Source organism: Trachinotus anak, unplaced genomic scaffold (assembly GCF_046630095.1).
Source record: "Trachinotus anak isolate AG129_WGS33_773 ecotype Australia unplaced genomic scaffold, CSIRO_AGI_Tana_v1 ptg000001l, whole genome shotgun sequence".
Classification (NCBI taxonomy): domain Eukaryota; kingdom Metazoa; phylum Chordata; class Actinopteri; order Carangiformes; family Carangidae; genus Trachinotus; species Trachinotus anak.
The window spans coordinates 7,774,561-7,797,627 of NW_027273852.1; the positions used below are offsets into that span (position 1 = coordinate 7,774,561).

At 39.0% G+C, this 23,067-nt stretch overlaps 3 protein-coding genes across 7 annotated transcripts in view; 2 read left to right on the plus strand and 1 right to left on the minus strand.

Annotated features, from left to right (window-relative positions):
- Positions 1 to 439: 439 nt before the first annotated feature.
- LOC139614887 (uncharacterized protein C7orf57 homolog) lies at positions 440 to 4,080 on the plus strand. Its single transcript, XM_071472588.1, has 8 exons — positions 440 to 645; positions 835 to 881; positions 1,085 to 1,249; positions 1,351 to 1,447; positions 1,613 to 1,736; positions 2,024 to 2,103; positions 3,341 to 3,438; positions 3,743 to 4,080. Exons 1-8 carry the CDS (start codon positions 635 to 637, stop codon positions 3,745 to 3,747), a joined length of 627 nt encoding a protein of 208 aa, XP_071328689.1. The 5' UTR covers positions 440 to 634; the 3' UTR covers positions 3,748 to 4,080.
- Positions 4,081 to 5,743: 1,663 nt separating this feature from the next.
- upp2 (uridine phosphorylase 2) lies at positions 5,744 to 8,601 on the plus strand. The gene is made up of 7 exons (XM_071472476.1): positions 5,744 to 5,903; positions 6,101 to 6,215; positions 6,327 to 6,485; positions 6,634 to 6,748; positions 6,917 to 7,126; positions 7,256 to 7,402; positions 7,693 to 8,601. Exons 1-7 carry the CDS (start codon positions 5,851 to 5,853, stop codon positions 7,833 to 7,835), a joined length of 942 nt encoding a protein of 313 aa, XP_071328577.1. The 5' UTR covers positions 5,744 to 5,850; the 3' UTR covers positions 7,836 to 8,601.
- LOC139614600 (coiled-coil domain-containing protein 148-like) overlaps positions 5,757 to 23,067 on the minus strand; it is a 30,846-nt gene continuing 13,535 nt past the window's right edge. For all 5 annotated transcript variants that reach the window (XM_071472270.1, XM_071472181.1, XM_071472021.1 and 2 more), the window contains 6 exons: positions 19,828 to 20,034; positions 12,872 to 13,012; positions 11,394 to 11,512; positions 9,835 to 9,952; positions 9,523 to 9,657; positions 5,757 to 8,942 (listed from right to left, as the gene is read on the minus strand). In XM_071472270.1, coding sequence (XP_071328371.1) covers positions 8,799 to 8,942; positions 9,523 to 9,657; positions 9,835 to 9,952; positions 11,394 to 11,512; positions 12,872 to 13,012; positions 19,828 to 20,034 — 864 coding nt within the window. In that variant the 3' untranslated portion in view covers positions 5,757 to 8,798. The remainder of the gene's footprint in view (positions 8,943 to 9,522; positions 9,658 to 9,834; positions 9,953 to 11,393; positions 11,513 to 12,871; positions 13,013 to 19,827; positions 20,035 to 23,067) is intronic.

The following is a 23,067-nucleotide window of genomic DNA, read 5'->3' on the forward strand; positions in this document are numbered from 1 at the left end:
TTCTTCCACCATTGCACAGCACCATGAACAGACAGGAGAAGAACTCCCCGGTAATGACAACTGCTTTCCTGATGTCAGAAAGGAATGTAGCTTTTCTAATCTAGAAGTTGAGTCCATACAGATAATCTGGGAAACTACTTGGCAGAGAACCTCAGTACCAATGCACTCAGGATGTCAGTATTCTCCTCTACTACTTTATTAAGAATTTCCAAAATTCACTTCTTCACCTCCTCAAGCAAAAGCGTGGGCTACTTTGATGTTTCCAACAGACACTGACATGCAAAAACCCGGAAAACAGAAAAAAAACAATAAAAATGCATGAGATATTAAATTATTATCTGAATATGGGTTTTCAACTCATCATAGACCGGATTCATTCCTGAACGCGTCAAATCACGCCATGCTTTTCTTCCTTCTTGAGCTCCTGCCATTAGTGCGCTGTTTTCCGGTGTATTTTGGTCGTTGTTCAGGACGCAAGAAATGATGGTTATGCGGTAACACGCGGTGCGGAGTCCTGCTGCGGAGTCACCGCGCATCCGCGGAGCACGTTCGAAAACTAACCACAGGCCGTTTCCATAGCAACGCGAACAGAAGTCCCAAACACAGTCCTCCAGATTCTTACTCTCCTGCCGAAATGTCTTCAGAGTAAGTTAAACATTTCAGATTTTTTTTTTTATCAGAAAAGTGTATTTTAACTCTAGAGCAGTGTGTTTGGTTTAGGGCTTGAAAAAACTGGCAGCAGTTAAGTTATGTTAGCTAACTGATGCTAACGCTCGTACAAGCTATCGTCGCAGACGTTGACAGTGCACCGGGTTTTGTTTCCCTTTCTACTAGCACATCCCCGGTACTCATGAGTAGCGACCTTCAACCAACAAAATCTGGCAAGTACAACGGTTCAAACTGACTTAGTTCAGTTACCTCACGGTGTAACCTGTGTAGCCGCCGTCAGCAGCGAGACTGCTCTGCCGGACCCTGATGAGGAGATGCTGCCATCACTGAGCCATCACTGGGGGCAAGAGCAGGGTTGTGCTGGGCAAAGTTAAAATTCAGCAATAAAAAGAAAGCATTATTTTGTGTGTAACAGGTGTAAAAACAGGGTACAACGCAATAAATGGACACATCTCCCAGATTCCAGGACTGTCCCCAACCATCGCCACTCTACCCGAGGAGAAAGCCCGAGGGCGAAGAGTCGGGGTCCTGGAGAGTGACTCTGACTATGTCAAGCTTGCAAAACAAGGAGGGCATAAGGGTAGAGCCATCCTGTTGTCTTATGCCTACAAACGACCTTCTGGCTGGTTAATAGTTTTTGCCTACTTTTATTTTTATCCATTTTTTATGCTTGTTTAACAGGACTTTTGTGGCATGAGGAAACAATTGCTTCTAAACCCAATTCATACAAACCTCCAGACTGGTTCTGGACTGCATCAGGGGACAACAGCAATCCAAAGTACTTGTAACATTTGTCTTATTAATATCATGCACAATATAACAGCATAAACAGTATCAATCTGCCACTATATTGTTATTGTTTATTCTTCATTATACATTTCAACTATCATTAAGTGAAGGGCACATTTTATATACCTGTATTGTTTGTTTTTTTTCCCAACAGCCTCATTAACAGTGAAGAGGAGAAAAACCCAGGAGCTTTTCAACCACTAGAACCTCCCTTTGGGACTGACAATATGTCATCCTGGGAGAGGGATGATAGCAGCAGCAACAACAGTAAAAAGAAGGTAAACAGAGAAATGCCAAAGTCATTTAGAAAGTAATTTTGCCACAGGTAAGCACAATAAAAATTTATTCTGTCTCTCAAATTGTTTTGTTATGTCCCAGTGTTTTATGACTAAGTAAATGGACTGTTAGTGAGGCTTTACTTCATTTAGGTGTTACTTGATTAGGCAGACCTATTTTGTGGTCCAGGTATTCATTTGAAGAAATGGAGAAAAAAAAAGATATACTGGCTATATTTACATTCACAAAACGACTAACAAACACTGTGGTTTTGTTTTTGGTTCTACAGAACATCAATGTTGATAGCAGCCAGATGGAGAAATTGCAATCTCTCAACCAATATTATGAGACCAGCAAATTCAAGAGGATGTAAGTTCATGTGCTCACAAGATGGTGCTGTTGTTCTGTGGGTGGTGTCTCAGAATGCCATTTTTTACAGCTGTCAGAAACAGCATTGTACAAAATAGAATCGATTTATGGACCTGTGATCATAGTTACTGGAGTCAACTATAAAGCAGCTACATTATCATACATACTTGACCTAATATACACAATCCATCATAAGTACTTTTTGTCATTTGTATGGATATATATTCTATATGTATTCTTCTTAACCTGTATTTATGTAGTACAATCAAGTTTTGTTATGATGAATGTAAGTAATGTAATGTAAGTACTTATTAGCATTACACCACATATACGTCACATATATGGCTAATCCATATTTCAAAATCTAGATTTCTAGTAGTAATAGTAAATTATAGACCATATGTCTCTGTGTTGTGGTGACTAAGCAGAAATGTACATGGGCAGACTGCACACTTTGGTCAGGCTAAACAACACACAGAGCAATGGCTTCTGGACAAATCTGGACATTCACCTGTGTGTCTGCTTTGGCTCACAGCTGGTCTGTCTGCTGTGTGTTCCCTGTAATTTGGGAAAATGTCATTGTGAATGTCAAACCCCAAATAAAATTCTTCAGAGACCAGTCAGAAAGACTACAGTCCTAGAATATGTATGGTTATGATACTATATGTCAGCAAGTCCACAAAGGATCTGCTGCAAAAAAGTAATCAAAGTCCTACAGTCATATTAGTTAAACAAATAAAAATAGCATTAATTATTTTTGATTAGTGCAATGCAACGATTAACAGCACACACTTTTTTGTAAGATACTAACTTTGAGAACAGAGTCTATACATTTCTTGAAACAAGACTGACTGCGTGAAAATAATAATTTAACAACATTTTTCCCTTTATCTTATTAAGAATAAGGCTAAATCTAAGATTACAATACTTGTTCTGATAGATAGTTTTGCAGAGTTGGTGATGCGGTGTAAGAGGAAGAGAAATCTGACTAATGTAAATACCAGTTGTTGACTCTCTGTACTTTGTTGGAGGAATACCTTTGTAATGAGTAACCAGACTTTGTTATGGTATACAGTGTTGGAAGGATAGGGTCCATATTTGATGTTTAAACTGTCTGTTGTCATCTCTCTGGTTTATGTCAAACAAAATGACAAAATTATTACATTCGATTTGTATATCTGGTTTGCTGTTCTTTAAAATGCAAATTTTAAACCAAATGTATTTGGTGTTCTTACAGAGTATTTGCCAAGAAACCAGCTCCTGTCGACATGTCTAAGCTGTTGAGCTTTGGTTATGCAGAAGACGGCAAACCAATAGCCAACACTGATGTGTCAAGTAAGTAGCACAGTTTGAGTTCAAATCTTCCTAGTCACCATAAATTATTTAATTTATTGCTTTTTCATTATGCTGTCTCTAGTATAATAAAAGGAAATAAAGCCAAGCTGTCGAGCAGTGTATTTATTGACTTTATGACTCAATCTGTGGATATAGTACATAATGAAAATTTTAGGAGTGAAATTTAAAGGATTTAGCCATTAAGAAGTTATGACGCCTCTTTATAGTATAATGTAGAGATCATTAGTGAATTATGTGATTGGGTGAATAACTCATCTGCTTTTATATATTTCCATGTCAACAGATTAGAAGACTGCCAGTGCGTGGAAAACTCAGAGGCTTCCAACAAGAATTTTTGCCATCCTCTCCTCTGATAACAATAATTTCTTTACCCCTTAATGCAGGGCCCCGTCAAATATTTTACCTCATTTCAATTGTGTTGTCATATCAGATGTATTATTCAAATGTGAAAGTGCTTCACTGAATTAAAGCTAGGACTTTGTATTTATTGTGCCTGTTAGTGGTGCCTCATTAACTACATTCCTTAAGTAAGGCATGCACCAGTTAACCCTGTGTTTTTTTTGCTTTGTCCTGTAACTCTGCAAAAGGCAGCTTTCAGGAATAAAAATGAAATGAAAATGATTCAAAATGTTTCACAATCTTTTTGATTTGCTTGCACAGGCTGAAATTTGAATAATAGTACAGCAATTGATGACACAGTTTATTGTGTCATTGTTTGTGAGTTACAATGTTTTAACCAGCCAAAGGCAAATGTCCACATCTTTTGATAATTATTATTATTGTTATGATTATGATTATGATTATTAGTAGTAATAGTCGTAGTTTTAGTAGTAGTGGTATTTCTGGAATTTCTGACACATTCAAGATGTAAAATTGCTCTTAAAGCAAATGATACAATGCACAATTTGATTTAATTGAGTTTTACATGAAGAATTCCTCTGAAGGAACAGCATTTCTGTTGGTTGCACATTTAAGTGTGTCATGTCCTTGTTTTGACATGCCATTGTGTTGCATGTCAAAGTCAGAGGTTATCACAGTGTTCTTTGGGAAATATGTATGTCATACATATAAGTTATGTAACATTCTGTCTTGTGTTATGTAGAGTGGCACACCATGCCCTTCGTTTTTGGCCTCTCTCTAGGATGGTTCCTACATGAGTGAAATAACCCGAAAGTATCTAAGTGGCAGCAATGATAAGAGCTGGTTGAATTCACTAAATGATAAGGAAAGGAGGTTTGGAGTGCTTCCTATATTATCTCCTTTAGCATAGGATACACTGGACCCTACTTTACGAAAGGAAAAAAGAAATTGCAGTCCCACAATTCTTTGCAGCAGCAACAGCAGAGCACCTATTTCATGCTTGTGATACGATCCTGAAACTCCTTGTATGACTGGCCAAGTTCCAAATCCATACATATAGATTTCTTACTTTTCAAATCCATTTAGGAGCCATCTTGATTAGAAAGCATGTTTAATTTCTAGTTAACACTATCATCATTATAACAAGATACTTTTGGGATTTGTTAACTTCTACAGACGTTTTCTCCTGAGCTATGTTTCCATGGCAGCCATTCAGCTTCACCCTGTCTTATTGACCCAGCTCTAGGAACACCAAACCAGATCCCCTCTCCTGCCAGTGAGGTGAGATGGGCACTGGAGGGGGCTCAGGTTCCTGACAGATGTCCTTATAACCTTCTCTTCGTCCAAGTCCCACTCCATCCACAGATGCTACAGTGAGGTCGCTCCTCCAGGCAAAGCTGCCGTCCAGGGGTGAGGCGGACCATCAGTCTCCTGAAGCTGCAGTTTTTGTGGCCGTCTTTGGTGGGGGAGTTTGTCTGTTGTCCTATTTGTGCTCAGAATAAGACTTCGCCACAACAACGTAATGGACTGCTTCATCCTCCATCGGTGCCATGATGACCCTGGTTCCATATATCTATATTTTGCCTTTTTGAACTCAACCTTGCTTCCATAGAGTTTCTCTACATCTGAGCCTTTGTTCCTACCCAAGTTGTTACAAGTTATTCATTAGCTTCATATTGACAGAGATTACAACACAAGCTCACGGTTTTGGAAAGTTCAGTCATTACAGTAATTCACGTCACATTGGTTGTTTTGATTGCCTGTGGTTTTGTTTTTGAGGCAACTGATCCAATCATTTTCCACGTTTGATCCTGCTGTTGGTTTGGGGCAGGGTATTTTTTTTCGTGGGCATGAGGACAGATACTCCTCTTCCTGGGACCAATCAGTAGCAAGGTCAGAGGTCACCACTATATCAGCTCTGCAGTCAGACATAACTCTTATTTGAATAACAACTACCAGCAGCAACAAGGTTTTACAACTGAGCAACTTTGAAGACATTTTAAACTTGATTTCATATTGTCTCCTACAGTCATGGCACAGATTTTATTTAACCGTATAGGGAATGACCACAATGAGTACATCAAGTAAGTATTTGGGAGCCTCAACTAATCTTTTTGACTTTTGACTCTTTTTCCTTGTTGCTCTAGAAAACAGCCTTTATTTTCATATGCCGTATGTCATCGTGTTTAATGGTGTATTCAGAGCCTATGTTTAGTTTACCTTTTGGAATCACTTGAGCGTTCTGTCCATACATTAATATGTAGCACTAAATTGTTTTTAGACCAAGTATCCAACTGAAAAATCCCTACTTGGACACCATGGAAGAGGATATTCTCTACCACTTCAGTTTGAGCACCAAGACTCACAATCTTCCAGAAATGTTTGGAGATATTAAGGTTTGTGAAATAAGGTCAGATTAAAGAAAACAAAAATTTTGGGTAACATTTTCCAAAAGCTAGAAAAGCAAATTCAACTGTCCTTGTTCTCTCTTTCTGTGTTTTCCATAGTTTGTGTGTGTTGGTGGCAGTGCGACTCGCATGAAGGCTTTCGCCCAATTCATCCATCAGGAGCTGAAACTACCCGGAAGCCCAGAGGAAATCAGAAATATCTGTGAGGGAACTGATCGCTACTGCATGTATAAAGTGGGACCAGTGCTGTCGATAAGTGTAAGTACTCCATAATCAGTTTTCACAGTGGATGACACACACTGTCTTGTGGACTTTATTTCCATGGCAAGTCCTTAAAATATGATATTACTGCTGTAAGTAATAATTATTTCATGGATTAAAAAAAAATATATAATACATATTGCAGCATGGCATGGGTGTCCCTTCCATCTCCATCATGCTGCATGAGCTCATCAAACTGCTGCACCATGCCCAGTGTCATGATGTGGTCCTCTTTCGCCTTGGAACATCTGGTGGAGTCGGTAAGAACACAGTTATTTTGTTAAACATGATAGAAAATGGTAGCTCTACCCTTCAGAGTGAACAGAATTTTTCAAGTGGTGCTTGCCACTACTCCTCTGTTATGGGTATCAGACAGGACTATAACATAGGTAGCCTATATAAAAATGTCTACCCGCTGTCATCTCTAGGTCTGGCTCCAGGAACCGTGGTGATAACAGATAAAGCAGTAGACTACTCCTTCCGCCCCCAGTTTGAGCAAGCGGTTCTGGGTAAAGTTATCACCAGGAGTACTGAGCTGGATGAGGGAGTGGCCAATGAGCTTCTGCAGTGCTCCTCTGAGCTTCAGAACTTTCCCGCAGTGATTGGACAAACAATGTGTGCCCATGACTTCTATGAAGGTACAAACAGTGTGTCATGCCCAGGTTCTTTGTGATCATATTTGGTATTCACTTAAAGTACAGGCAAGAACCTCAGCAGGTCATGTGCATTGTTCAGGTAGTGACAGATCCTGTGCTGTGTCTCTCTAGGTCAAGGCCGCCTGGACGGGGCTCTCTGCTCCTTCTCTCATGAAGAGAAACTAGAGTATCTGAGAAAAGCTTACGAGGCGGGAGTGAGGAATATTGAAATGGAGTCCACCGCACTTGCTGCTATGTGCCGTGTCTGTGGCCTCAAAGGTATTGTTTTTGTTATAAAATGTAGAACATTGTGTACAGCAGAACAGCTGATTAAACACATTCATACAAACACTTGTACTTTTTTTAATTAGCCTACTTTGATTTTGTTCAATAATTACATAATTAATGACATAATTTGTCAATAATTAATGATATTTGTAGAAAACAGATGTAGAGCATAGATGAGATATGCAGAAAAGTGTCTCATCTCTACTGACTCACATGATTTGGTCAACATGAGAACAGGGACGTAAGCTTATTCTAAATGAGTGTTTTTTTTTTCCCTCCAGCGGCTGTGATCTGTGTTACATTGCTGAACCGCTTTGAGGGAGACCAGATCACTTCTCCTCATGATGTTCTGGTGGAGTACCAGCAGAGACCTCAAGTGTTGGTGTCCCACTTTATCAAGAAACGCCTGGGATATATTGTCTGAGACACCTTCATGTTCAATCCCAGCCACAGCATCCCCAAAAAATTGTATATAGCTTTGACTGATATGAGGATATGTATATGTATATGTACTGTACTTAGCATGTTAATATGTGTATTACACACTTATTTAAAAAGTTAAGATTTTTATGATTTCTTTTATGCTAAAATATTTAATATTCTGGCACTTATGTAAGATAACACACACTTACACACTTATGTAAGTACATTTCGAAATAATGTGTTCTATATGTTTATTTGAGTTCAACTTGTAACTCTGCCAAGAGAAGTCCAAAGTTTTTCAACCTCTCGTACTTTATTTGCCTCTTTCAGCTTGCCACTTGGCTGAAAAATGGATTACGTTTTGGTGCTAACCCAAGTCTATAACTTAGAGAATAATCATTTTAGCTATAACTACAAGTTTAACAGATATAGAGACCATCCCAAATTGTATAGGGATGCTTGTAGGATCAAGAAACTCGCTTCACATTTGAATGCTTGGAATAAAAATCTGCAAAGGGCAAAACTGTTTGCTAGTAATTGAGATTTGCAGTCCTTTACATATTATATTCCTTGGTGATTTCTCTGATTATACAAAAAAAAAGTTACTGGGTTCATTTTGAACAGGTGCTACACTAGTATAGATGAATGTACAGAGAGGTCATTTTCACCTGTTGGATTCACATGTATATTATCACTCTGACAAACTGTATGATACTGTACTGAGGTCCTGTAGAATATAAACCTGAAATAAAGGTAAATAATTGTAATTGCACAATGTCATGTGGTTGTTAATACTGTAGTTGCCAGTAACGGTTTACTTAGTACAGCTTAACAGTGTGAACTGTCCAACTATAAATGTGATTCTTACACATTCAGCTCAGTAAAATGTATTTACAATCATATCACACTTAATACCAGAAAATGTTTAGTTGGACCTGATAATATGACTCCACCGAGCCCTTGGTCAGAATTTGAGTAAAGATTTTGTGTCTCGCCGAGGTGGTTTGGGGGGCTTGATCACAGACAGAACCTCTTTGGCATACTGGCTGTGGTGTAGACCAGCCTCCCGCAGTGCCTGCTCAACCCGCACCCTTGGATCAGACACAATCTGGAAAACAAATGAAAAAACAAAACAAAACATAAAACAGTAAATAATATATTTCCAGCTGTTTCACACCAGATCACATCCACTAGGTTACCATAGTTTGTCTTTATGGATTTCAATTTAATATAACTTAATACTTGAACAAGATTAATCACTGATCCTTCACGGTTTGGTGCTGGAGGAGAAGATTATCACAGTTTGACAATCATTAGTCATTGCCTGCGTTACTCAATAACCACATTGCAACCTGCTCTCTCCAATGATGATAAAACCACAGACAGTACAATGACTGACTCAGTGGCCTTGAGATCAAAGCTGTGTATACCAGTCTATGAGATGAGGACAAACATTGTTTGACCAGCCGACCAGCTTGCATAATATCTCCCACTGCAGAGGTCACTGCTCTGTCTCACCCAAGATGAACCAAAACATAACAGCTGAATATAATCAAGGAAACCTTGAGGTCTTGTAGGCTCATGCTATGTTGGGTATAGATAAGGAGCAATCATTAGGCTGTAGAGCTTTTGTAATAACACAAACAAAAGCTAAAGGTTATAGGAGGGCAGACATTACCATGTCTCACCTGTGTGTCTGTGTATGTGTTAATACTATAGAGAGGCCTTTGGAGCTCAAACTCCTTTACATTCAGGTGTCGACTCCTCCAAGCCTCTGTATCTGCCATCATCCTCTCCGGGTCTGCCTCTGCTACCACACCAACCTATGATAAATAGAAAAAAAAACATTTAATATAGCGCTAACATACAATTGTCTGCCATAAGGTGGCAGTGATGCCTCGACTCAGATAAGGATGAGCCCGAGTTCTCCCTTGTGGGTCATTTCAACTGACAGAGTAAATTAGAGTGGTTGAGAGGGTTAAGAGCAGATAATGATCCACCTGGTTTCTGAGAGCTCCCAGACGATTCTGTTTCTCTTCTTCTTCTCTCTGATGCTCAAGCTCCCGCGCCTCTCTCTCCTCCCTGCGCTGCTGCAGCAGATCTGCCCTAAACTGCACCCTAGAGGGAGCATAGAAGGTGTGGACATTAGACCTAAACAGCCCCTCTCTTCCTTGCCACTGCCACGACCAACATTTCCTATCGTTCTTGACACAGCAGGGCTTCAGGCTATGGAGGGTTTTATGGAGCTGCTTGAGTGCAGCTCCTCTCCCATCATCTGTTTTTATCGCTTTTTCAGCCTCTTATGATTCCTGATTCTTATTCCAGCCAGAGTTCATTCTCACAGCCAAAGTCAACACTTTTATTTTCTATTAATGCCAGTCTCTCTCAGTGTCTTCGAAGAAAGGCCAAGCAAATCACACCAAACAAGAGATTTTGTTCAAGGGCAACAATTTATTTTTCAAGAGTAACTTAACATCAGGCTGAATAGCAATGTTTTTGGTTGAAAGTTTTAAGTGTGTTGCACTTGGAGCAGTGGATAGGACAATACTGAGAAAAGAACAGAAAGACACTGACACTCTATTGAGATTTGTGTATTAAAGCTTTGACTGTTGGATTAATATTGATTTTAAATCTATATGCAAATAAATTATAACATGTATTCTTCTATATGTGAAGATGAAACAGGAAATACTGTTTTTATGCCAGTTTTTAACTGAGTAAACCATTATCTCTTACATTATCAGTTAATTGTCTGTATTTTTTATTCTTTTTTTTTTTATGAAGGCACATGAAAGCATGTTGAAATGATTGAAATGACTTCTGCATGTTATGAAAATGTGTCTGTTACCATAATAAAAAGGTGTCGTCCCTATTAAATCTAGCAATATCAATAAAATAAAACTGTACCAACAACAAGTAAACATACATAGAAAAAGTTTATCTGAGAAAATGGCAGATGAATCACTGTCAAATTTATTGAATGGATGAATAGATCAATCAATGTTCATATTGGCATCAAAAAGTCATAAAGATTACAACAGAATGTGATACCAACTATCACAAAAGGTAGAGTGCAGTAATATATTTGGATGCAAGGCCCATAAAGCTAGGTGACTCAATGGGCAGACTAAAAACACCCACGTCTTTCAAACTCCTTATCTCCAGTTTGTGATACAGGCTTTCTGCTATAAACATAAGTCTTCAAGCCAAAGCTGAGATAATGATCGTAAACATCATCATGGTTGTTTTCTCCAATTAGAAAAAGCTGCAGAAGACATTATACAACTGCTTCCACATGCTGAGTAGTACTCCTAGTACTACTAGGACTAGTAGACTGATTTTGATATCTGCAATCATGTTAATAATTAAGAGTGCTGAAGCTTGATATTGGATATATTAATCAAAAATTAGAAATATGTTTTTGTAATACACCTGTGATTGTGATTGTAAGTGGTTGTAAGCCAATAGGAAAAAAGCTAAATGAATGTTATGTCATGCTTGTAATGGGCAATCATGTATTAGCACTTGAAAACTCAAGGTCCCATGGTGCAACACTCACCTCTTTTTATCTTTCCTTGCCTGTTCTTCCATGACGCTCCTCAGATTAGCAAGTCTCTCTTGATCTCTCTGCTCCAGCACCTCCCTCCTCTTCTGCTGCTTTAAATAAAACTGCCTGACCTGAGGGAAAAACAACAATTTACAAAGAGTTACGACAAAAACCTCCCAATAATTTGACTTCCACAGAACTCTTAGGATCGTCATGTCCTATCGATTGTGACAGAGCAGTAATCAGATAAGTGTAAATAGAGAGAATGAGATGATATTTCAATGTCTGGCAGACTATTGTACTAAATTACATGGAATACAATGCAGCCTAAATGCTCTCATTAATCAGAGTGTGTCTCAGATCGCCCATGCTCTCTTAGCAGAACCCTGAGGAGAGAGTTAATGAAACAGCCAGACACTCACACACACACACACACATTCTGGTATAGTTGTACCTGTGAGAACAATAACTAAATTGAATGATCAAAATACCGAGCTAATTGTACGAATGTATGCTTATAAGTTTGATCTCCCCATGTGCCCACAATTAAATACTTAAGACAGTGTAGCCAAAAATGGTCAGCAAGTTGAAGTTAGTGTAAGTTTATCAAACAGGAAACCTTGTGATGTCCATAGCATGGTTTTATTTTAAACAGAGCTCCTGATGTCACAAAAGATAATGTGTTTTTATTTATCTGATGCAAGTTATTTAAATGTTTCAACCAGTTTAGGAGATACATGACAGCTCCATAGCATTACCAGTGCTTTTATGCCCACATTAATAACTTTTCAATAACGGGTTCTTTTCCACGAGAAGTCATTTATACATTCATTCGCACATGCACCAAAAGCCGATATGCCACATTTAATTTGCTTTTGAGGAGTCCTTTCTTTTCTGTGAAATCATTTATATGTGTGCTGTGTGCTCGGGATCAAGCTGAGCCAACATGAGTCTTTATTAACTTTTAAGGCTATTTTCTTGGCTCACCATAAACATCCACCTAAACCTAACCCATCTATACCTAGTCTATTCTCTCCAATTTAAAATATAGCAGATTCCTGCTGAGGACAATCCTGGGTTTTTAGTTGACCAGATTCTGTCCATTTTGAGCTGGCTGTGAGCATCTCAAGTGGGCTAGCTTCATGATAAAGAAAATGAATTAGCTTGCTTTTTTTCCCCTCACAACAACAACCTAAATGCACAAGATAATAAGTTATGCACACAATATATGGATTTTGTGAGCACAAGGTAAAAAAAAGCCATCTATCATCTAGAAAGAATATTCACTGTAATATCTCTTATTCAATAACGTATTAAACCAAGTCAGGTTTATCACAATATGTTTTTGTTTTTTTCAAAAGTTATGTTTTCTCCCTGGTAACACACAGAAACCTTTGAATCCAATTAATGGAGTAAAAGAAATGAGTGAAATTCTGGCGTGTTGGTATTCGGCAAGTGCTTTGTGATGGGTGTGATGAGGGTGAGATTACCCTTTCTTTCTGCTGTGACCTGTTGGTGGCCTCCCTTTCCTGCTCCCTCCTTAACCTCGCCTCTTCCTCCGCTTGTTGTCTAGCAGCTATAGCTGCCTCCAGCTTTGCCACCTCCTCCTGCTGGGCCCGCCACCGCTGCAGCTACAAACACACATGCAAATAAACATAGGGGAGAAACAAAAAGCAGGTTATTGTCCATCAACGGCTGTCTTGAAAGAATCACTCACTGGGAGACAACCAGCTGAGCCCCACTGCCATGGTGCCAAAGTGTGTGGCATGAACTCTTGAAGAGGTGTCACAGCTGCCTTTCACGCTTTGTGTTACATCACCTCAGGACCCGTCAAAGCATTGAATCATAAAGAAAACCTGTGTGTTCGAGCCCTATTACAAACAGAACTTATTCTTCTGAGGAGAGTGTTGTCCTTATACAGCAGCTCAGGTAAGGTATTACACAAAAATTCCCAAAAAGTCAAGATTCATTTTCATTTTTTACAAACATAGCAACTTGATTATTGATCATAATTGCCCATTTGAGTTTGGAGGGCATTTATGAAACTAAGAGCATGTGTAAACCCCATGTAAACTTGTATGAAAATATGATAATCATATGGAGAAACAATGTCATGATATTACGCTTAAAAATATTTCGGCTATAAGATTATGTTCATGTCTTTGTCTTCATCCACCCAGCTAGATATCTGTAAATAGACAGTCTAGAAGAAACACACACACACACACGCACACACAAACACACAGCCCAACATTTGCCAGGGAGTGAGTGAGTGAGTGACAGGTTCGTTATGCAGCAGCCTCTCTGTGGCGAGCTGGGTATTAAAGTGTTGCATTCCAACGGGGTAGACAGACTCACAGATCTATCAGAGAAGAGCTTAGGAATCCCTGAGGGCCTAAACTGCAAATTAACATGGTCTCACACACATTAGCACCAGTGGTATCATCAAGTCATTCATACATCGTCATCATGCTTCACGTCTGCCTGAGAAAAAGCAGCAGCTGTGTGTTTGAGAGTGGACTTAAAACAATCCAGTCTCTAATCAAGTTCAGCTTCAAGTGTTGAAGCTGGTGACAACATGTTTCTTTGTTCTCCTGAAACATGATTCAATACGCAACTTTCTTGGCCAGACGAGCAAATCTGAGCAGTAACAGCGACTAGTGACTGAGTAACAGCGACTAGTGACTGAGTAACGATGGTGAAAGTACTGTGATAATATTTATCCTGCTATGAGTCACTGTTTTTCAGTTACTTTGCACTGTCCATTTGTCCTGTTTTGTACTTCTGCTGGTCTTTCCCTTTAACTGTTAATGAGTACTGTGCACCTGTTGTTGGTGTTTATTCCAGTACTGCCTTGTGTAATAAAATCTTGTGATTGTGAAAGGTCACAGTAATGATTTCACTGACTACTGGTGTTACTCTGAAGCAAAACATCAGACCTATACAAAAGCACACTTAAATTTTAATGTACAGTAGATTGAAAAGATGTCTACATGCCTTAGTGGGCATCTTTTCTTGCAACATTACTTCATTTTTAGCCATAAGAAAAAGTACTCTGTGTATAAAACAAACCATAAAATTTTGAGAAATGAGCAATGCTAATATAATGTTTTGTATTGGCTTTATGTTTGATTTCCCAGTTTAAAACTTGATTTCCCCCTAAAAACTTGCAATATATTTAAATGGTGTATAGAATCTACCAGCAACTTATTAAATCTGAAATCTTTTTCAATACAAGTCATACTTAGTGTTTCAGTACACTTAAACTCTCCATATTTTGGAGCTTTCTGGTGACAGAGTGGTCTCAGACACTGACCATGTAATTGCAATGTCACTGGTTTGACTCTGGTCGGGGGCCTTTCCTGCACATAACCCGTCCTCTCTGCCCTCTTACTTCCTGTTGTGTCTCTTCTGTCCGCCTTTACAGCAAAGGCAAAAATGGATGATAAAATATTTTACAAATATCTATATTTCAAAGATAATTGTCCAAAAGACATCTCCACTTTGTCAGTAGCAATTCTGTCTCATAAAATATAAATTAGAGATGCTTTGTATTTGTTTTTTGCTTTGTTTTTTTAATACAGAAAAAGAAGCACACATAATTAAACCGTCCATCAAGCTCCTGTCTGGCTCAAATATGAAACCTGCATGTTTAATGTAGTGAACCATGAACTGTGGAGCATGTCAACATCCTGCTGTTTTGAGACATACAAACAAGTGGCAGATAACACTATCTTTGTTTTTTTCCAAGTCTCATAGAGCTAGCGTTCAGTTGTAGTAAGGTCGCATGAGGTGACAAAATAATCTTAAATGTATCTTTAAAGCTTAGATCCACTGTGAACACAGTGAGACCCACAGTGGCTGAATGTATTTTGTATGTCTTTCTTGTTTAGGCAGAGATGAAAAGGCATTTTAGGGAGCACAAAGGGAATAAAATGGTCATTATGTACAGTCTACAGTAATTTGTCACTGGAATCTCATTTTCTGTGAATTCAAAGGGAAATGGGACACCATCCCTTTTCATGGCAGCACAGAAAAGACTGCAGAGATGTCAGAATAACAAAAGAATAATAGCCTTTTTATCTGCACACTGCAGCCTGCTAAAATCCTTTGTTAATATAACTGTACAGTTTAAGTGATGTCTTCTGTCAGGGGGCGATGCAGCAGCCATTAGAACTTTCAGTTGCAGGTCATTTAATAACAAATTTGTGATATATAACAGATGAGTGAAATAGATAAGATATGAACACATACAAAGCTATAAATCTCAAACGAGAATAATTACTGTAAATTACAGCAGCGAACTGGGGGGAATGACTGATTTATTTCTAAGAGCAGCACCACTCCTCCATTGGAGGAACCACTCTACTGGTATTAATGACACATGATACCTACTGAATCTTTAAAGAGACAAGAAATAATGTCCATTTAGAGATGGGAAAATGAAACCATGCAATTATCTTTGTATTTTCACAGCTTGCACGTTAAGAATTTTCCTCAGAAAAAAAACTGCAGAAGAAAAATTATACATATATGAGCAATTAATTCCTCAGCGGGTTGTCAGCTGAAACACTGTGGGGCCCACGCACTATGGGCAAATGCAACTTAACTCAAATCCGCTGTCCATTCGGCCACCAGAGGGATGAAGAGCTGTTCTTGTTTGTCACCAACACTCAGTGACGGGGGATCTGCTAATACACAGTCCCTAGAGTATACTGCAAGACAGGCCTACAGATCATCTCAGTATAAGTTGATCTGTAAAAGTGCTGTTTATATTGCTCTGTAGCACTCGTATTCTGGAGAGCAGGAAATGAAAAATGAACTCTTGCAATAAAAGAAAACCTTCCATCTTATACGAAAATCTTTCTTCTTTCACTGGTTATGTTGTTTGTCCTGTTGATCTGCTCATCCCTTTCCCACCTGAAAATGTTGGAACAATCTGCCATCCCTCCAGGCTTTATTTACTCATGTGGAAAACACAATTGCTCATCAAAGATGCCTGGGAGGGAGATATAAGTGGGAGGCAAAATGAAAGCAAGGACAGAATAAAAGGCTGGAATGAACAGTAACACCAAGAACAATGCCAACTAATTACAGCAGCCAGAACACTGCAGAACAAACAGCTGATGACTTGAAAAGAAGCATCTGTCTTTCAGTGATAATTTGGAATGAAATAAGCCATGTTTCATGCATGAAACGTTATCTTAAGCATCCATTTCATTTTACCTTTGACAGAACACACACTCGACATTTCCTATACTATCTATCACACCTGGAGCCTTCTGAAACTTAGCAACTGCTATATGATCAGTATTGCGTATAGACACATGAATCCAGCCAGTCATCTTTGCATGGCCAGTCTGAGAGGCTGTGGTCTGTGTAACAGTCTTGCCCTTTCCCAAATGGAGGGATACAAGCTAACTCTGAAATCAATTACCTTGGATTTCTTCCCACTAGACGTCCCTCAGAAGGCTCTCACAGCCTCCCTCCCTAATGAGGTCAGAACCAGACCAGCACTGACCAAAATATGTCCAATATCCGCTCTCATCTGAACCCATGGAGTCTCGGAGAATACGAGATGTGAAGGGTGGTTATTTGCATAATCATGGCTAGAAAATATAACAAATTATTTACTGCCTTAACCAACAAGTACCATCCAGCATCCCTTTAGCTTCTTAATCTATTGATGCTTAAACCACTTGTTATAAGCCGCTGCATTAGGATCTCAATTTGTAACAAAGCATCATCTAGACCAGTGGTTCCCAACCTGTATTGTCTGACATGTCCCCACCACTCTATCAAATCCCCCTTCGTTGGCAGATTCAAATATGTCCTTATGGAGGGATTATAAACAACATAGAACATTACTTTAAGCCAAATATATTTCAACTGTTTATTTATTACTTTTAGCTATTTAATCTGTTTATCTATTGTTTTCAACTATATCAGCTATTCACTTTTAGCTATTTCAGCTGTAAATCCATGAAATACTTTTAGTTAACTATTTCATCTATATCTATATTTTCAAATCATATCACAATTTCTGTTATTTAGTTGCATTATTTGACTTTGGTCAAATTAATTGGTTGAGCTTTCCACTTACACCCTGACTGTACAAGTATAGCATAAAATGAAGTAAAATATAATATACATTTTGATACATTTAGGGGTAACCTGTCAGCTACATTGCAATAACTTTCTACTAAATCATATTATACTACACAGCACATGTAAAACAATGAGAATGAAATTTAGAGTGCGGACAGGAAGTTGATCTCATGAGGGCTGAATGACTCACAGTAGAGTCAGGAGAGTTGCTTGGGTCAGAGGGAGCAGCTGCAGAAAACAAAGCGTTAAAGAGGCAGATGCAATGAGAGGAAATCCATCTTGTCTCACCACTGTGTTGCTGTGCTGCGGTGATAAAGGTAGTGGAAAGAAAAATTGGATGCAAACAGGCGTCCATCTGAACTCTAATATGTGCACATGCAATGCATAAACAAAAAAAAGTGGATGTAGAAAAGTTATTGGAATTAAAATGTCTGTGACTTTATTTTTCTTATTGCCCAAAAGAGCCATGAAAATAAAACTCAGAAATGTGTTTGCCATAGTCAGAGGCGTGTTGTTTATATTCTCCTGCAGGTTTTAAATTAGTGAAAGTCAACCTGTGATTCCAAAAATACATTAAAAGCTTGCAGATACATACTACTGTCTTCAACAACATATTCAGTCATTTTAAAAACCTGTGATGCCTTTTTCCAAACACAACTTTATGATGCCACAGTCATTGCAGCTGTATCTGAAGATGCTTCATTCCTGCCAGAACTGAATGTGAAGTGATCATCGCCCCTGAATTTGCTTCCTCATTTACATTAGAAGTAAATGACAATGCACAGCAAAGGATATGGATTATGGATAAGGATTATATTTTTTGAGGATGATTACAGGGAAATAACACAATAATGTTATGTTACTAAAACTATCATGAAGTCACTGGCCAAGATGGTTTCTCCTAGTGAGACATGCATGAGCATGAAAACAAAAGTATAACCTCCAGTGTTTCTTTACTATTATTATTTAACTATATACACACCACAACTGAGCAATGCACCCTTCCCTCTCTTGTCCCTTGTATATACTGCTCTGTATATTTAATAGAGTAATTCCACTTTAGATTGTAGTCCTTGAGTATAGCACCTTTCTCCTTGAAGATGAGGCAGAAAGCCTTCATATTAAACTCCATGGAAAAATAATCAATTGTCAAGCTCTTTAGAAAATGTCCTCCATTCCAACAATTGTTTTGGGTTTAGAAGAAGGGATCTTGGTGTCAGACTTCAGGTAAGCCGCAGTAAATCAGAGTGCTGTTGGTCCTGTCCTAAGCTGCACAGGTAGGGACAGTTTGAGGAATCAAGACGCACTTTTTATGCCACAATTTTGATGCCTTGCTGATTCCCAAATGCCCTCTATGACCAAGAGAGACATTATCATATATTATTTTCCCATTGTCCCAACATGGGAACCTGAGAAAAGATCCCAGCCGTAGGCTTATCCAGCTTGATAACTCTCCTCTCATACAGTGAAATATGTTTAGGGTATAAATCCATACACATTCATAAAATCCCAAACAATTCAACTACTCTACCAAAACTATGAATTTGGGCCTAACATAGGTTGACATCGTCACATAATTTGACAAAACTAGGCTCCATGGTGATGGCCCACACCAATTCTACTTCAGTGCATCAGAGTGTCTTGTTATCTGATCAGCCACAGGAAATAAGCACCTTTTTAAAAAAAAAAACAAAAAACAAAACAAAAAAAACTGTCAGGCAAAGAAAATTCAATTTGTACAGCACTGCATTAGCGGCACATGGATTTGTTCACATGAGTAACTTGTTTGTTGTGTGAATGTGAACCAGCACCCCTCAGAGACAGCAACATCATGTTTGCGAGACCATCCTTAGTATCTTGTTTGCATTCACATCCCATCCCAAGTGGCAGCTAAATCAGGGGATGCTGTCAGGCAGTCTGGTGTAACATGCAACCTCGTCAGCAGATATACTGTACACAAGCAGACAGTCTGACAATGCTGCCTGTCTGGTGCCTCACACACCCCTCACAGAAACTATAAGATCTACACATGTTCTTTTGAGAAAAAGGATTTCATGTTAAATATCCTGGAAACCAGCTCAATTCTATCCTCTCCACCAGCAGTGTGAGTGCATGTCACTTATAAATAAGAACAGTAGAGAAGTAGACCACTCATACTGAAGAGGCTGCAGAAGAGTGAACAAGAATGATATTAAAGCTATAGATCTACTTCATAGTGAGATTAAACATGGGTTGCAGGCACAGAATTGCGGCTTCATTTCCAACATAAAAAGTGCCATCTCATAAAGTTGCACATGTTGCTAAACCTTCCTGGTGTGAAGACATACTAAATACTAACCTTCTCTCTGAGCTGCGAGCAGATGTCCTGCTGGCTCTCTCGGTCTCTGAGGTGCCCCAGCTCCTCCTGGTGGGTATTTCTTGCCTCTTGCAATGTGACCAGGGCCCTGGCCAGTAGCTCCTCCTGGTCCCGTTGCCACTGCTGGGTCACTACGCTCAACTGTGCCTGGGTGAAGCGCTGCCAGTCCCACACACGTTCATGCTCCATCTGGAAGAACAACATGCACAGAGACGGCATTGTTTGCACATCGGATAAATATATAAATTGGTATAGTGTATAAGTTATTCTTCTAAATACTGAACAACTGCAGCCCAAATGACAACACTGCTGAATTATACATAGTGTTGGGTCAAATTGATGACATGCAAACAGAAATCCTCAAAGACTCTTACATGATACATTACACTGTCTATAACAATGGCAGCAGGACCATAGGGAAAACTCTGTCAGGTCTAGCTAGGCTGGTGTATAAAATGGTCCTTCTCTCCTGGCTTTGAAATATCCTGAAGGAAAACAGTTTCTTTCTGTGTGAGGGCTCCCTGTAGCTATTCATCATTGTGTCAGCACTCACAGAAGCTGCATCACTTGGCTGCTTCATTGGAACAGAGGGAATGATATTCATCTATGGGCTAATAGCGGCTAACTGACGGTGGGAAGGCATTAGACGGCTGACTGGTTTTATTGAAAATGAGTGAGCTGACAGACGTGCCAACGGAACCGAAGTGCCAGCAGCAGTCAAGCAAATCCTGTTTATTAATGCACAACTTTGGAACTTGAGGAAGATCCACCCTTTGTTCTTCACTTTCTCCTTCACTACCCTTGCCTTTGTTGTGCTGTTAGTAAGCCTAAGTAAGCTTAAACACAGCATGTGTCTGCATCCATGTTTTCATGTTTACCCTTGATATGCAATGTGTGTTTGCACACAAGCTAGCATGCACTTTAGCCACCATTATTACACACAGAATATATGCAGAAGCATCTACCGCACCGTGTCTGCAGTGCACACTTAAAGTGGCATGACACTTAGTTCAGCTGCTGCATCCACATTCCCTCTGCGGAGTAATGTCTCCATGAAGACTGAGAAGTACAAAGAAAATAAAGAAAAACTAAAAATGACTCTCTGTGTATAGTCAGAAAAGGTAAGAGGTATGAATCACTTTCACAACTGACCTGGAATATTATGAGGGTATTACTGTGAAATCCTGCTGGTACTCTGTTGGCCTCCTATTTGTTATGAGAGTACATCAAAGAGTAAGTCATAATAGAAAATAAAGAGCCCCATCCAGCAGAGGGAGACCTTCACACTAAGCGAGATGGAGTACAACCATCTGAGTCATTGAAACTGGTTCCACTTACAGTCATCAAAGGGAACACAGAAGCCATACCCACACGCACTTACTGTGGCGCTTTGCTGAGGCAGTAATATATATTTTGGTTGTGATTGCAGGCCATTGTCAACAAACTGCAGAGAGAAATTATTTTATTGAAATATTTTGGGATTAAGAGAACAAAGTAAGTCAGTGTCACTAATGTAACTCAGTCTCCAGTCATACTCTCTGCTTCCGTTCTACTTTCCTTTGGATATTTCTCTGCAAGCTCAAAAAAAGAAACAAAAACGACAATTTCAAAAAAGCAATATTTTTACAAAGGTCTCAAACTATTCCTCTTAAACTGCAAGGAATTGAGAGGAACATAGCAACTGTTTTATTACTGAAGCTCTTAAATTGTTACACTGCACAAACCCTTTAACTGCAGTAATATGTTACACCTGCTATCTAGCTATGACACAAAGTAGTTTTAGCTTGTATTATAATTTTTTTAAAAACTGACAAAACCAATAGAAAAATGATGCTATCATCCTGCAATGATTGCACACAGATGAAACTAAATAGCAGGTGGGCAAAATATTACAGCTCAAACAGGAACAACCTTCAATGCTCTGAAGTGAAAAACCTTCATAAAACAGGTTAGAGCAAAGCAGATTAGTCCACAGAAATGTTTCTGTAATTAAAGTGCTAACTATAGAATTTCAACCTATATGTCTGCAAGAGTAATGGGAATATTTTTTTCCCACAGCAAATACAAGGGAAATATCTGCCCAGAGCAGATTGAGCTCCTTTCAAGTAGGGAACCAACATCTGAGGTTACTGGATACTAATCCGGATACTTATCAATGTCTTACTTAATTTAGATTTTAGAAAATGCAAAACGAAAAAAAAAAAGAAAAAAAAAGAATAATAATAATAATAATAATAACAATAATAAAATCAAGACTTTTTTTCTAAACACCTAAAGCAGAATAGCATGTATGTGCTTAATCAGTGGGGGTTCAGCAACCCAATCTACAGTTCTCACTGATTATTCACTGCACGCAAGCCATCTTAATTATGACTAATAGTTGGAGTATTAGGTGGAGTCAGTACTACATCATTTCTGGGTCTGTTTCTTAGGAAGTGTGGAGAGTATAGTGAAAGACTGTTAAGAGACACATCTCTCCTCCTTGCAACCTCCCCCCAACACTAAACGATCACAGCTCTAAATGCAGCACCCAGCTGGAACTGATATGAGGACAGTGTCTCTGAGTGCGGGAAAGGAGGGGAAGGAGAGAAGGGCTGGCGGTTGTCATGGCGATGCTAGGCTGTGGGGTGAGCGAGCTGTCCACAGTGGGTGACATGGCACATCCTGCAGCGTGCTGAGTGGATCATTGTCCAAGCTTATCTATGTGTCTGTCGGCTCAGTTCAGGGTACTGAGCGACATTGATCAGGGAGTCTGGGACTAATTTTAACAGTTTAAGAGGGGTGTGTGTGGGAGTGTGTGTATCAATATACAGTGTCCCACTGGATAAATCCTGCTCTCAATCAAGGCACTTAACCCTCACTTGCTCAGTGGTCAGCAGACCAGACTGTGGTTGCACTCGGTAGCTTCCATGTATGAATGTAACTGTGTGAGTGTGAAAAAGAGAGGTAGAGTATGGAAGCAATGATCAGTTACTGTCATCATCGATTAATCTGCCAAAAACTCTGTTGATTAATTTATTTAGTTTAGTATATAAGATATCACAAAATTATGAAAAATGTCGATCACAAATTGATGCAATGTCTTCAAATCTCTGGTTTTGTCAAATCATTTTTTCACAACCCAAAGATATTCAGTTTATCATATATCACATATCATACATTTGAGAAGCGCAAGCAAAGTTTAACTTTGAAACACAACCTAAATAATTATTCATTTATCAA